Consider the following 13,738-nt stretch of genomic DNA (forward strand, 5'->3'; position numbering starts at 1 on the left):
CTGTAAAGTTGCTGGAATATGTTGCCCACTGCTAGAAAAGAAAAATCGGTGGGTAGCTGCCATATTGGTTCCAATGCTTGCCAGAGTGCAGCGAGAATGGAGAATCCATGAAAGGGAGGCAGGAAATAATAAACTTAAATAGTTGAACTAATAGCCTTGCTCAAGATTGTATTTGTATTTATTTATTTTTTTTAGAACATTTGTACATGCCTTTCCACTCCATTTGGGTCCTTAAGGCAGCAAACAGTTTAAAGAATAAAAGCTTTAAAAAACATAACATTACATATTTTAAAAACCCAACAAAATTTGAGAGGCCTAGTTCAGTCTCATTTAGGCACCAGGTTCAAATCTTTTTAAGTTCTAAGGCTTTTAAGACTTGATTAATGCCTTGCTCTTTTACTGATATTATAACTTTATCTGGTGTTGTTGATTGTTTTTCTTTTTTTGTTTTGTTTTTCAACAGTGTGTTAGCAGTTTTTAATTTTGATTTTTATTAGGAGTTGTTTTGTGGACTTTTAAGCACAAAAGTGACAAAGGCATATTTGTTTATTTTACTTATGGGGGTATTTATTTAGGGTGTTGATATAAGCCTCCTTTCTTCCAACAATGTGGATAACAGCAGGAAATACCATACAAAAATAATCCTCTTTTAAAATGGTTAAGTTACATTAAGTCACACCATTCTAAGCCCAGTGACTTCAGTGGATTATGAAAGGTGTAACTTTTCTTAGGATTGCACTTTAAAATGGCTAATTTTTTTAAAGCCAGAATTGGCATCTATAGCCTTCAAGCTGCCTCCTAAACACCTCTGTCTTACATCCTTGCTGTAAAAATTCCAGTGGCAGGTGCCTGCATCTTCCAGGGGGATGTTTTACAGTAGTGGAGCAGCTGCAGAAAGGTTCCGGGCTGTAGTAGGTTGTATCCTCAAGAACAAGGGGACTGCTAGGAGATCTTGAGGAGTGAGGTTGCCACGCAGGGCCATTTTAGGAGATATGGTCTAAGTATGTGGGCCCTAGGTCATGAAGGACTTTAGAGTTAAGTACCAGCACCTTAAATTGGACCCATAAATAAATAGGCAACCAGTGAAATTAAAACATTTAATTAAATGTTCATCTTTTGAAAATGTATTTTAAGGTGGTGGAGAAAATGCCTGTGCAAAGAAAAGCCATGAAAAGTACCTTGTAGCGTTGAAAGGTTCCGGTCTGACATTTCCTGAAGATAAAGTTGTGTGTGGAGTGCAGGAGCAAGCGGCTGGAGCCAGCACTTCAGCACTTCAAGGTTGGTGTGGGTTTTTTAAAAAATGAAAAATGTTCTTAAAATTAAGGCTTGAAGCATTTTGGAGTGTTATTTCACTTGACAGATTTAAAAACATAACCTGTTCTGAGGTGGAACGTAGGATGTTCTTGAAATCGTCCAAGTCCGAGGGACAAAATGTGAAGCAGAGCCTTGATTTAGTTTCCAAAATTGAGGGCGAGGCCCCAAACCTAATCTAAATTATTCCATAATGGAATTTGAACTTCTACAGTAAAGCCACCCTCCCCAGTGTCTGTTTATTAGGAAATGTAAAATTTTGAAAGACCACATCATTGCTGTGGTTCAGTGACACTTCCACAGCAAAATTCCTCTGTGCGTTGTTCTGCGCATCCTGCCATATCACAGGCAGTGTTCCCTCAAGAATATGGCATTTTCCCGCGAGCCTCTCTTTCAGATGCTGTCAGATCTAATGCAGCCCTTGCTTTAATGCTTAATGACTCTCAAATTATGCATTTGTCCAGTGATGTGTGAATTTATAAAGGATATTTTAATTTTTAATTTCACAAGGTTGTGCAGGTGCTACACCCGCTTCAGGGCAAGGTGACTCTTCAGATGAGGTGAGATTTCTTAAGAAATAAAATCAAATGTTCATCATATGTGAAATGAATTAAATTCCCCCAAGCCTCATCTTTTGTCAAGTTTTGCTAAGAAGTAAAAATGTTTGCTTCGAGGATGTAATTCATTATGTGGGAAATAGGTATTTGCAGGCTCAGTCCCTCTCAGCTTTCTCCCATGAGGAGATTGGTGGCTGGCTTCTACTGTTTTTGTGGAACTAATTTTAGCAGCGCTGGGAACGACATGGTAGATAGGAACTTCTGGTAATGCATGCACTCATCATTACCCTATCGGTCTTGCTTGCTCTGAGCAGGTTTTAACTCAAGTTTAGCAGGAGTGAAGTTTTTTTCACCCTGTAGTTTCTTTGCTAAAAATCTGTAGGAAAGGAATTATTTACTTCTGCAATTAACTGTGCTACTCAAATAACTAATTATCTTACTACATAATAGTATTTCACGACTGGCCTAGTAATAAAAGCTCTCAAAATTGTACATATTCTTCTAGGGTAAAGGTTCTTAGCACCAGAAGTAAGCTTCTGTTCCTTATGAGCACATTAGTGGTGGTGGGATAGAAAAAAAGCTTAGCAAGAAATATTTTGTGGCTACATTTCTCTCATAGGCATGCTACCACTGTGTGCGGGGAGACCATTCTCTGGTTTTAGGTGCACTTGAGCACTTTTTTAAAACATGTGGATGGAACCAAGTTAGTAGGCTAAAAAATAGACCATCTTTTTTCTTTTCTTTTTATAATAATGTTTTACTGGGCTTCAGAATGGGCTGATGTGCACAGGTTTTGCCAGTGAGATTTTTTTCTGGAGTTGAGGCGAGTCTTAAGAAAAGCTTTATTTTCTGCATTCCTGCACATCTGGTTGCTGTAAAAGGGGGGTGCTTCCACTAAGAAAGTGGCAACCCTATTTGTAAACCCTTGTTGTAAACTTTTTACTATTTTGGGGTTATGTCAGTTTCAGAAGACCCATGGCTATTTCAGACTAGTTTTCAGTTGTGCTTTCAGAAATAGAACATGTAGAATATTTCAAACATCTGTAAAGGATTTTTGGTTCATGCTGAACTGTATGAAAACAGGTATAGACGGGGAAAGAATCATTTGTTTATATCCATAACATTTTTTGTGCGGTGGGTGGTGGTGGTGGGGAGAGAATGTTTATGCTGTCATCCAATGGTAGTGTCTGCTCTGCTTTCAGCGGTGCTGTTTATAAGCTGACACTTAAAAATACTGCCCTGCTGTATTTTGGCAGTCATAAAAAAACTAAAACTCTCTGCATTAATGACCAACTCAGAAAGAAGCCTAGATTCCTTGTTTCTGTAAACTTTGTTATGGGGGAATATGTAAGATAATGGTTTAGAATAGGGGTCGGATATGGTGATCCTTTCAGAAGAAGCTGAGAATGAGGGACTAGGAACATTAAGAGTTCCTGTTTGCTGTGTTGGGTGGGAAGGATCATTCCAATGAGGGATGTACTTCTCAGAAGAAAAGTTTAAAGAAAGGAGTTGGAGTAAGTGGTGGGTGGGTATAGGAATTGAATTGAGTATCCTATCCTTTTCGTTGACTGGATTATTTCATTTTTCTTTTCCAATAGTTAGCACGTTAGTGGGTTAATGTTGGCATGCACACATATAAGTATATACAGATAATCTTACTAAATCAAATGATAGGTACCTAATCTTGTAGCTTGGCTACTGTAAATGAGAGTCCAAGTCTTTGACTATATACACATATTCTTGCCTAGAAAGTATATACAACAACTCCAAGTCTAGGTCCATGCTTCAATATGCAAGTTATCTAAAACAAGATGGATTAATAGCATGAGATACTAATGCCTTTTTCACTTTCTTTGCGTAGTGTGTCTGAGAACGTGTTACTGTTTCAGCAGAGTTGATATGATTTAAAACCGCTCCAGTTCATGCAACTGCAGGGAAAAAATAAGTTTTTGCTTTTTAAAAGCAAAAGTTATTTTTACCTGGATATATCTCTGCCTTTAGTGCAAGTACTTGATCTAAAGGCAGACAGTGCAAGACAGTCAAAAGATAACTAGTACATATTTGCCCCCATCTGATTAGTTGATGCCAGGTAGTGATACAATTGACTCTTCATAGTTGCTTCTTCAGTGCATTATTCCCAAGGACCCCTGCTGTAGTAAAAGGTGGACTTTATGCTTTGAGCCATTGCACTTACATCTTCAAAACTATGAGAACCATCAAGGGAAGCATTTTTGGTTGTTACATGGACAGGGTATATTGTTAGGAATATACACCTGTATAGCAGAATAATATGTTATCATGCAAGTTTGTTGTCATTGTCTAAACTTTTGTCATGTTGGTGGAATCAATTTGCTTGTGCATAATTAAAAAAACTAGTTTCTAGGCCCTTCTGACAGTTCTTACACTTAAAAATGTGAATCTCTTTCTAGTTGGAGTGGTGCACTTGGGCTCAAAGCACACACTTTTAATGTGTTGTATCAATGGAACCAACAGTGTTCATTTTTAGATGAACGTATTTTAGGGTTGGTGTGTGAGACATGTAAAATCTTAAAGAGCAGAACCCAATATTTGAATATATTACAAAAGTTCTTGCTCAGTCGTTTATTTCTTTATTTACATTCTTGTTCATAGCAATTCTATGAAGAAACACTTTCCCTTGAATCAAATGAACCAGAAGTACAAACAAACCTCCATATTTTAGATTGTATATTGATGAGGATTGTTAGTGGCAGCAAAACCAATACTCGAAGAGGACTGTGAGGGTACTGCTGTCATGAACGTTATTGAACAAAACTTGAGTTTTGAAAGAATGTTTGGATTAGTTTGCTATGGTAATCAAAACATGTGTGACATCAAATGTTTCTTTGTTTCCATATTTTTTTCTTTCAAAAGCGTAATGATAGAGTATGAGGCCTCTAACAGTAAGGTATTTATATTTCTCCACTTCCAATTTTTCCCCCTGCCTCAGGAGGACCAAGATGGTAGCCAAGGTGTGGGAAAGCGCAAGAGGGTGAAACTAAGCAGCACCACCAAAGGTACATGACAGCTTGTGTTTGGATGTTGAAGTATCCCAGCCTGGACCATTTTTAAATCCTGTTGACTCTATGTTACTGGAGCAGGCTACAGGCTGAAATGGATTAAGAGGTCTGATAACATCAAATTCTTTTACTAATTAGGTCTACGGGATCCAACTCAGGGATTGCTACCCTTGTGGTTCTAGTTGTGACTGTGTCTTTCTGGTGACCAAAAATTTGAGAGAGGCAATAAAAAAGTTTGAGTGAACACTGAATTTCCTGATTTTTTAAAAAATCGTATTTATTTGGAAGAAAAGTTATGACATTCAAACTCTTCAGAAACCTGTTCAGAAGAGCTTTTGCTTGTTTTTTGTTTTAATAGAGAGGTTTGATTACCTTGTCAAAGTAGTGTAAACCTGAATCAATTTGAACTGACTCAGCTGGAACCATTTCAAATAGGCTGGTATCTGTTGAAAAAATTAATCCAAACCAGTGATTGAACATCACTGGAACTGAATAAAAATGGGATCAAACCAATATTCTAGCCGTCGTCTTGGTATTGATGAAACTTTTGCTGGGATACAGGCTCCTGGAGAGTGGGAGAGATAATCTCTAATCAGTCCTCCCTCATTTCTGCTGAAACTTATTTATATTAGTAGAAGAGGTTAATTGTAGCCTTTTTGTTAGTTAAGCGAGAAGGTTACTGTATGAAAAGCTGGTGACTGGGCATCTCTTGGCAAGAGAGGGAACAAGCATGAGAAAATGATGCTAAAAACAGTTTCTTGAAGGATGGGCTGGATTTGAAACGGGAATTCACAGAGCGATTATTTCAGTTGTAGAGTGGTCAGTAACTCTAGAAAGGAAGAAGTTGTTGTTATTATTGGGAGACTCTGGAAATAACACATCCGTGTGGCAGAGTTTAACCTAGTTGTCAGCCAGTAGAAAAGAAATGATGGTTTTGAGAAACTGGGCAGAGGAGGGACATTTGTATTTGAAAGCTAAGCTGAGAAAAGGCTTAGCAACATACATGTAGTGAACAAAATGTCTGGAATTTTAACTTTAACTGATCTAGGCAACAGCAAATGGACACGGAGAAGAAAAAGTGTTAGAGGCAATATTTGGCAAAACAAAACAAAAAAGAGCATATTTTCTATGTCTGTGGAGTGCCATAGCAAAGTCCCTTATTCTCTCCCTCTGCTGTCTTGTGTTTGAATGCTGCCAACTCATTGCTGCATTTTCATAGTTAAAGTATTTTGAGCTAACTTTGTGCCACCTCTGCGACAATGGTAAGCCAACTTGAGGATCATGTTATGTACTGATGACCTAGAATTGGCAGTTTTAAAAAATCATAAATGTGGACTAAAATATCCTGAAATGCCTCAGAAAATCTTATTAGCAGTTTTGAAAACTTGTTCAGAATTGGGCTTTGATAAGCTAGCGAGCAGAAGGAATTCCCAAAGAGTAGGTTCAGCCTTTTCCTTGCGATTCTTCGTGTATACATGGGCCATAGTAGGCCTTCTGCTTTTCCTGTAAAGTGCTCTGAGCAGTTAACCCCTTCGGAAAACAGCCTGTTGAGTTCTTTAATAGTTGCCAGTTTAGGCTGCCAACTATATACATTACTGTAGTCTATCCTTCAGACAACATGAACGACAGCTTTCTGAAGGAAGAAAAAGGGATTGTAGCCTTGTTACCAGAATATTTGTAATTAGTGGAATGGATCTATCCATCCATCCTCCAAGTAGCCTTCCTCCAGCCTAAACAGCCGTCCTCAACTTTACATGGTTCTTCTGTTGAAGAAAGAGCCACTTCATCTGAAGGAAGGCTCTTTAAGTTGGAAGAACGCTCTTCCAACTTAAAGAGTCCTCCCTCTCCTTCTGTCTACTGGAACTGAAAAGCATGAGGCAGAGAGTTGTGTCTTATATAAGAAATGCTCACATAGAGCAGAACAGGAGGTCTCTGGTTGGCAGACAGACCTGCCTAACAGGGTTTGGAGGGATAAAATTGGTGTTCCAATGGCTACAGAAGGCCTATCTCTTCAGTTGTCTAGAGGATTAACCTCCCTGCTCCTTGCTGTGTATGGCAGAATGGAAGCTCTCCAGTTGGTAGGGAGAGCTGCCTATCAAGGTTATGTGGGCTAAGATTGAGGTTTCCAATGGCAACAAAAGGTCTGCAGACATTCCGGGCCTATGTTGCCTAGGGAATCAATGGATCGGCGCCAGCCTGTCTGGCATCACGAATCATTCACGAATCGAACTAATCGGCCCCAAAAGTTGTGAATTTCATGAAAAACCACGAATCCATGAAACGCGTTTCACGAAACACGAATCGGCCCAATTCGTCTCGAAATTGGATTAGTTTTTCGATTCATGCCCATGTCTAGTATGGAGGCAGCACCAAGCTGCGCTTGATGTGTCTGTACTAAAAATTAGCATTATTTGTGGACTTCTTCAGCAGTGAATTTAGGCATACTTTCTGTCATTTATCATATTGTTGTTTATTATTTAGTAGATCTGCAATCATTAGACATGCATTCATTTTAAAAAGTCAAGTTGAGTTTGGTTATTCTGTATAGGAATGGTGTAATGGCCTGCCATAATTTTAACATGTGATGAATCTACATTAGCATGAACCATTGAGCTTGATTTCTTGAGCCCTGTGATTCTGTCAAACCTGAAATTCTATCAAGGGCCTGCATTGTGCAAAGAAGTGCCCCACCAGCCACTAGCAACCCAGAGGTCATAGGTTGCCAGTTTATATTTTCAGTAGTTGTCATGACTAAGCCCTAACATGGGCTTTTAAGCTTTGAGGATAGATATGGTTTGTTCACATTTCTGGTTGGCGATTACAGGCCTGGATCCCACCTAGGTTTCTGTGGCTGCAAGGAGGGGGATGATATTCTCCAATTACCCCTGGGAGAATTCTAGCCCCTTCCTCCAATTTATTCCTGGGATCTGCCTGTCCCCCGGGAGCAGCATTGGGAAGGGTGGCTGCCATGGGAGGGGAGGGATCAGCAAAAATCAGCCCCCTCCTCAATCTACAGACATGTAGCCAGGATCCAACCCATAGTGTGTAGAATTTGGACTGAAATGTCATGCTGTGCATTAGCTTAGTCACATGCTTCTTCTTGCACAGTTTTCTTAGAGCATCAGCGATAAACACTGGCTCCTGTGTCACTCTTTATGAAATGAAAAAAGAATATTGCTTAAATGTAGAACCTTCTGATATTTTTTTCTACGCTAACACTTCCCTGTGATTTTTTAAAACAAATTTTTATACAGATCAATCCATCATGGATGTTCTAAAGCATAAATGTTTTCTAGAAGAATTACTATTTTGGACAATAAAATATGAATTCCCCCAGAAGATGGTGACTTTCTTACTCAACATGCTTCCAGATCAAGATTATAAGGTATATCAGCATGCTAACACTTTGTAGCCTGTCAAAATATCCTATTGTAGGTGATTTATTTTGCCATACCATGATTTTTATGTAAGGTGAAACAGAGAGCTATCATACTTTGATGTAGAGGACTTGTAAATAGAAAATAGCACACAAGTAAATAAATGGTAAGAAAAATGTTGGAAGGAAAGGATTCAAACCTGTGCAAATTACAGCTGTTTTTATGTGCCAGGTTCGAAGGAATACCATATGCATGCTATTGCTTTCCTGTAGTGGGTTATGACGTGGCTTGTATCTACTGTACTCAGTCTTTTATGGCTTACAGTTACACCTGTGGCAACCATAGGGTGTAAATTGCTTGTGGAAGCCGTTAGAAAATGACAAAATTTTTGCCAAATCTACATGGCTTCTTGGCATTTTAATTAGTTCCAAATGCTATCCAAAGCATTCAGGGCAATGTTCCCTCTAAGCTTTGCAGTGCTGTGAGCTAAAAATCTACTTTGTGAGCCGAAACAACAACTTTCATTAGTTTTGAGTGCATCTCCTTTTTTTAAAAAAAAATGTTTTTCAGTCTACAAACATACAAAACATACAAACTGCAAACTACTTTAATTTGTATTGTTTCTTGTTTAGAAACAATAATGCAAGCAGTCATTCATGCATGGATTCTAAATACCAAACTAAATTACTTTGCAGGTAAATTTATTAATACTTCTCCTTCCCAACTGTTTGATATACAGATATAAATATATCTGAGAACATGTGCTAGGATCTACATCCCATCCTGGGCATGTTAGCCTTCTCTATTCCAACAAGATTGCAGCAGGTAGGCGGAGAGATATACAGTATAATTCTGTACAAAGTAACTCCAGTCTAAGCCCATTGATTTCTGTCCTCTGTAGCATCCAAAACCAAAAAACATGTAATACATTTTGATTACAATCAAAACAATTTAACAATAAAAGCCATTAGGTGAAAGGGCCACAAAAAGAGTATACTTTGGTATAAAACTGGATATGTTCATGCTGATTACAAAGGGGTAGTTGTATTAGTCTGTTGTTACAAAATAAAGCAGACATGCAATGGCACCTTAAAGACTAGCACATTTATTTCAAGGTGAGCTTTTGTGAGTCAATGCTTACTTCTTCAGCCTTCTTCTGCACCAAGGCCAAGTTAAATGATGCCTTCACCATGGTGGTGGCTGAGGTGCTACCTCCTCTCCTCTGCTCTCTGGGGCTGAGGGGATCATAGCAATTTCAGGCTGCATGGGTCAGGCCAGACCTGGTCACTCAGCTCAACTCTGTTCTCCAGCTAGAGAGCCAGCAGTGGCTGGAGGTGCTCTCTGGCACCACCCTGGGGGCCAAACCAGCCACAGCCAGGAAGGGAGGAGAGAAGTGGGATGAGGCTCCATCCCTGCTCTATCCCTGTGGGGGCCACCTGCAGATGCTGGCTGAGTGGGAGGGCGGGGCCACCTGAGGATTAGTATCTGTGAGCTACAGCTGAAAAGCTGTGAGCAGAGGAGTCAGAATCTGTGAGTGATTGCTCACGTGCTCACATTAGTGGGAACACTGATTCGGGCCCTACTAACAATTTGCCTACTTATGGAAAGATGTATTGTAGGGATACATACTTCAGATGACACCCAAATATTTGATCCTCAGAGATCTTTCATGAATCTGGTGTAGCTAGACTTGCAGCTTTATCCTGTGCAGAGGTAAAATCAGTGGGCATGAGATCAAACCTCAAGTAATGCAAGAGATCCATGGTCAGGAACTTAGGCAATATTTTTTAAAGAAGCAAACATAGCCTCAGGGAAAGAGGATTGGTTTTGGATCAGGGCCGTTCTGGTAGGAAGGAGACTAATCCTTTCCCCCTTGTATTGCTTTAGCTGAGCAAAATACCTCCACACCGGAGCTGGCGAGGGCAACGTAGCAATACCTGTAGGTTGCCTCCCAACATAGTGCAAGGAGCAGCTCAGGGGAAGATAATTAGCACTGAATCTTGCTCTACATGTAATTTGTTTATGAATTTTTGGGAAAACTCTTTAGGAATACATTCTTGAATATTACGATCTGTTCTATGCTGATGTTGCTGCAAGCCCTGGGTTCTTAAAACATCATCAGACGTCTTTTCATACCACACTCTATTTCAGTTAAAAAGGACAGGCACTTAAGGGAGACCTCTTGTGACATTTCATTCTGAGATTTCATGTAGGTTTAAGAGGATCCTCGCTGCTGGCAACGTGGTAGTTCAACTGAGCATGCGGCTGTTGGATTTTGTGGGTTTACTATTCTTTGTACAGTATCTCTAAGAAGATTTCTATGGTGGGAGAAAAGAGTAAAAGATAATGTGGGTGTTTGTTTTATACCTTGCAGATTGCTTTTACGAAAACTTTTGTGCAGCATTATGCTTTTATTATGAAAACACTCAAGAAAAGCCATGAATCTGACACCATGTCTAACAGAATTGTGCATATCAGCGTCCAGCTGTTCAGCAATGAAGAGCTGGCACGGCAAGTGACGGAAGAATGTCAGCTCCTTGATATTATGGTTACTGTTCTGCTGTATATGATGGAGAGCTGCCTTATTAAAAGCGAGCTGCAAGGTTGGTTGTGTTTTTATTTTTTCTAAGATTTTTCAAGAGGCTTTCACAGAATATTGGATCTTCTTCTCTTATATTTAGGCTGTATTTTACTGTGTTTTGTTTTTCAGGTATAAAAAATATTTTAATATTGCTAAAAACAAAACTGGGTTTCATGTCGATACAGATTAGTCCCAGTGGAGCTTTAAGTTGTCCATGACTGTGTGCTGAATAGAGTTGATTGTCATTGTGTCAGTTCTTTTTCCCAAGCAGTAAATCAGCCATGTTGAACTTGCATGGAGGCTGTAAAGCAAGCTTGCCAATAAATCTATGAAAACTATTAGCCTATAAAAATATTTACTGTTTCCCTGTCCTTACATCTGATAGCGATGGGTCACCCTCCCATGTGGATCAAAAAAATCTACCAGGGGAAGATCCCTGGGTTTGAAACGTATCAAAAGTTACAAAACAAATAGGTGGTTAATCCTTTCTCCCATAACTTGCAACATCCATGCATACACAAACAGATTAAAAACATCATGCAAAACCAGAAAACGGTTGAGAGGGGAAGAAAACGGGATTCGGGGTGGGGGGGAACAAGGTAATGATGTAGAGGAGATGGAATTTCCTGTGCTGTATGAGTCCTCACACATGCCCCTCTTGTTTACCTATGTTAGCCCTTTGAATTTAGAAATAAAACCAAAATTTTTACTACGATAGGTGGGCTGTATTGTAGCGAGGGGGGTCTCAGATGATTCGCTGAGTTAAGGACCATAGAGTTCACCGCTGTGTTGCCTTATGCACTTCCTATTTACTTTAAATATGTGCCCCTATGTGCTACCTGTGCTTCCTGTTGTCTAATGTCAGTCCCAGAATTGCTTCTGTTCTGTTTTAGCATTTTTTCAACTCTGTATCGGATTCTTGCTAATGTTACGTCTTTGTAAAACTCATATTTATTTACCCTATGGCATTGTTCTTGGAAATGTCCTTGATGTTGACTGTACTAATTTCACACTGTAAACCGCCTTGAGTCTCAGTGAGAAAGGCGGACTATAAATGACATAAATAAATAAATTTTGTAAAGCTTTCCAGACTAGATAGTCCAGTGTGTCTGAAATTTGTAACAGGCGATGAGATTTCTTTTATTTATAAGCCTGGTCTATGGACCAGTTTACACGTGGCTTGGAACACATATATCCATTCTTCCACATATGCTTTTTAAAAATGAATAGCTTGTCACACATTCTTAACTTAATCAACCACAAAGGCTGGTTGTGTGGAGAAAATGGAGGAGAGGAGAAAAATGTAAGCAGCTTTTGGTTACCATTGGGGAGAAAGGAAAGGATATGGGCCATGGGCCAATACATGATTGTTTCTGTTTATGCTGATGCTGATGTTGCACAGTGGCTAAGCAAGTGAGATCTCAGTCAGGTGCTAAGTATTATAGAAATTCTATGTAGTGTGGTACCTAGACTAAACTGGAATGACTCAGGCTCACATCCACACTTGTCACCTAGCAAAGTGTGTGCTTTTTGGACTAGTCACTGACACGTATCCATCGCTTGGCCGAGCAAAGTTGGAAGTCTTTGGCACATCTGATGAGCCTTCCTCCAATGGAAGAGCCCTTTAGCTTGGAGAAAGGCTTCTTAGAAGGAAGTCCTCCAGCCTAAAGTGTAGGATACATGCCAGTATCTCTTAGCCTAACCTACCTTAGAAGGATAAAATGGTAAATGTAGTTAAATGTTTGGGCTGCAAATCAGAACTCTGCTGATTTGAATCCCGCTTCTACTGTGAGCTCAGCAGGTTGCCTTGGATAAGCCACTCCTCTCAGCCCCACCTCTCCAGCTGTGTTGTGGGGATATCTCCTGAGAGGACAGGCAAAATAAAAATATACAACAGACAGATAAATATGACCATAACCATTTAATTTTCTTCTAGATGAGGAAAACAGTTTACACGTAGTAGTGAATTGTGGAGAAGCTCTACTGAAGAACAATACCTACTGGCCGCTTGTCAGTGACTTTATTAATATCCTTTCACACCAAAGTGTGGCAAAGAAATTCTTGGAGGATCACAGACTATTAGTAATGTGGATGAACTTTGTATCATTTTTCCAAGGTATGTGGTGTTTAACATTCCGCAACTCTGTGAATGAGTTTTGGCTGGATGGAAGAAATTTGATTAAAACTTTGGCAATATTTGCAAGTGACTTTGAAGATTATTGTCACTACTATTATTTCCTTATGTGCATATCATTCAGTAGGCAATATAGTTCATTTTTAATTTGGTAGCTCCCACTTCTGGGATGGAGATTTTAAAAACAGTTTATTGCAAAAGATTGGTGTTTCCACCTTTTAAATATTCCTGAAATATATAATCATTAACTGCTGCACTGATATTGATTATTATTATAAATAGCTTTAAAGGTCAACATAGAAAACCATGCATTCAAGGGGGTTTTTTTTGTATCACCTTATTGGGAAATGCTCTCTAGGGTATACCGTCTGCTGTACTTTCCAATTACCGCAGCGCTATAGGCCCTAACCCTAACCCTCCTGGGGTTACGTATATGATTGCACTGACATTAACCAAAACTAACCAGGTTCACACTTAAGCAGGATACTCCAAGATATGAATCAGAAAAATCATGTCTTGAGGCTTAAACCAAGCCTAGTGGGTCTATCTAAGACTATATGCTCTCGGACCTTGGAGATGCAGAGGAGAGAAGAGGTATGGAACCAGCCCCAGCAGTTGAACACCAGTGCTAAATCTCTGGATGTGTGCCCTGGCTTTAAAAAGGCCACCATACAGTTTTTAATTAAAAAAAAAATCCTGCCTCTTCATGTGCTTGAAGTGGTTAACATACCAGTTCATAC

At 39.4% G+C, this 13,738-nt stretch overlaps 1 protein-coding gene across 2 annotated transcripts in view; it reads left to right on the forward strand.

Moving 5' to 3' along the window:
- The window catches only part of UBR3 (ubiquitin protein ligase E3 component n-recognin 3), a 158,264-nt gene that overhangs the window by 14,783 nt on the left and 129,743 nt on the right, over positions 1-13,738 (forward strand). For both annotated transcript variants that reach the window (XM_054971129.1, XM_054971130.1), the window contains exons 4-9: positions 1,135-1,278; positions 1,822-1,871; positions 4,837-4,903; positions 8,161-8,291; positions 10,658-10,886; positions 12,801-12,980. In XM_054971129.1, coding sequence (XP_054827104.1) covers positions 1,135-1,278; positions 1,822-1,871; positions 4,837-4,903; positions 8,161-8,291; positions 10,658-10,886; positions 12,801-12,980 — 801 coding nt within the window. The remainder of the gene's footprint in view (positions 1-1,134; positions 1,279-1,821; positions 1,872-4,836; positions 4,904-8,160; positions 8,292-10,657; positions 10,887-12,800; positions 12,981-13,738) is intronic.

Source organism: Eublepharis macularius, chromosome 2 (assembly GCF_028583425.1).
Source record: "Eublepharis macularius isolate TG4126 chromosome 2, MPM_Emac_v1.0, whole genome shotgun sequence".
In the NCBI taxonomy this organism is placed as follows: domain Eukaryota; kingdom Metazoa; phylum Chordata; class Lepidosauria; order Squamata; family Eublepharidae; genus Eublepharis; species Eublepharis macularius.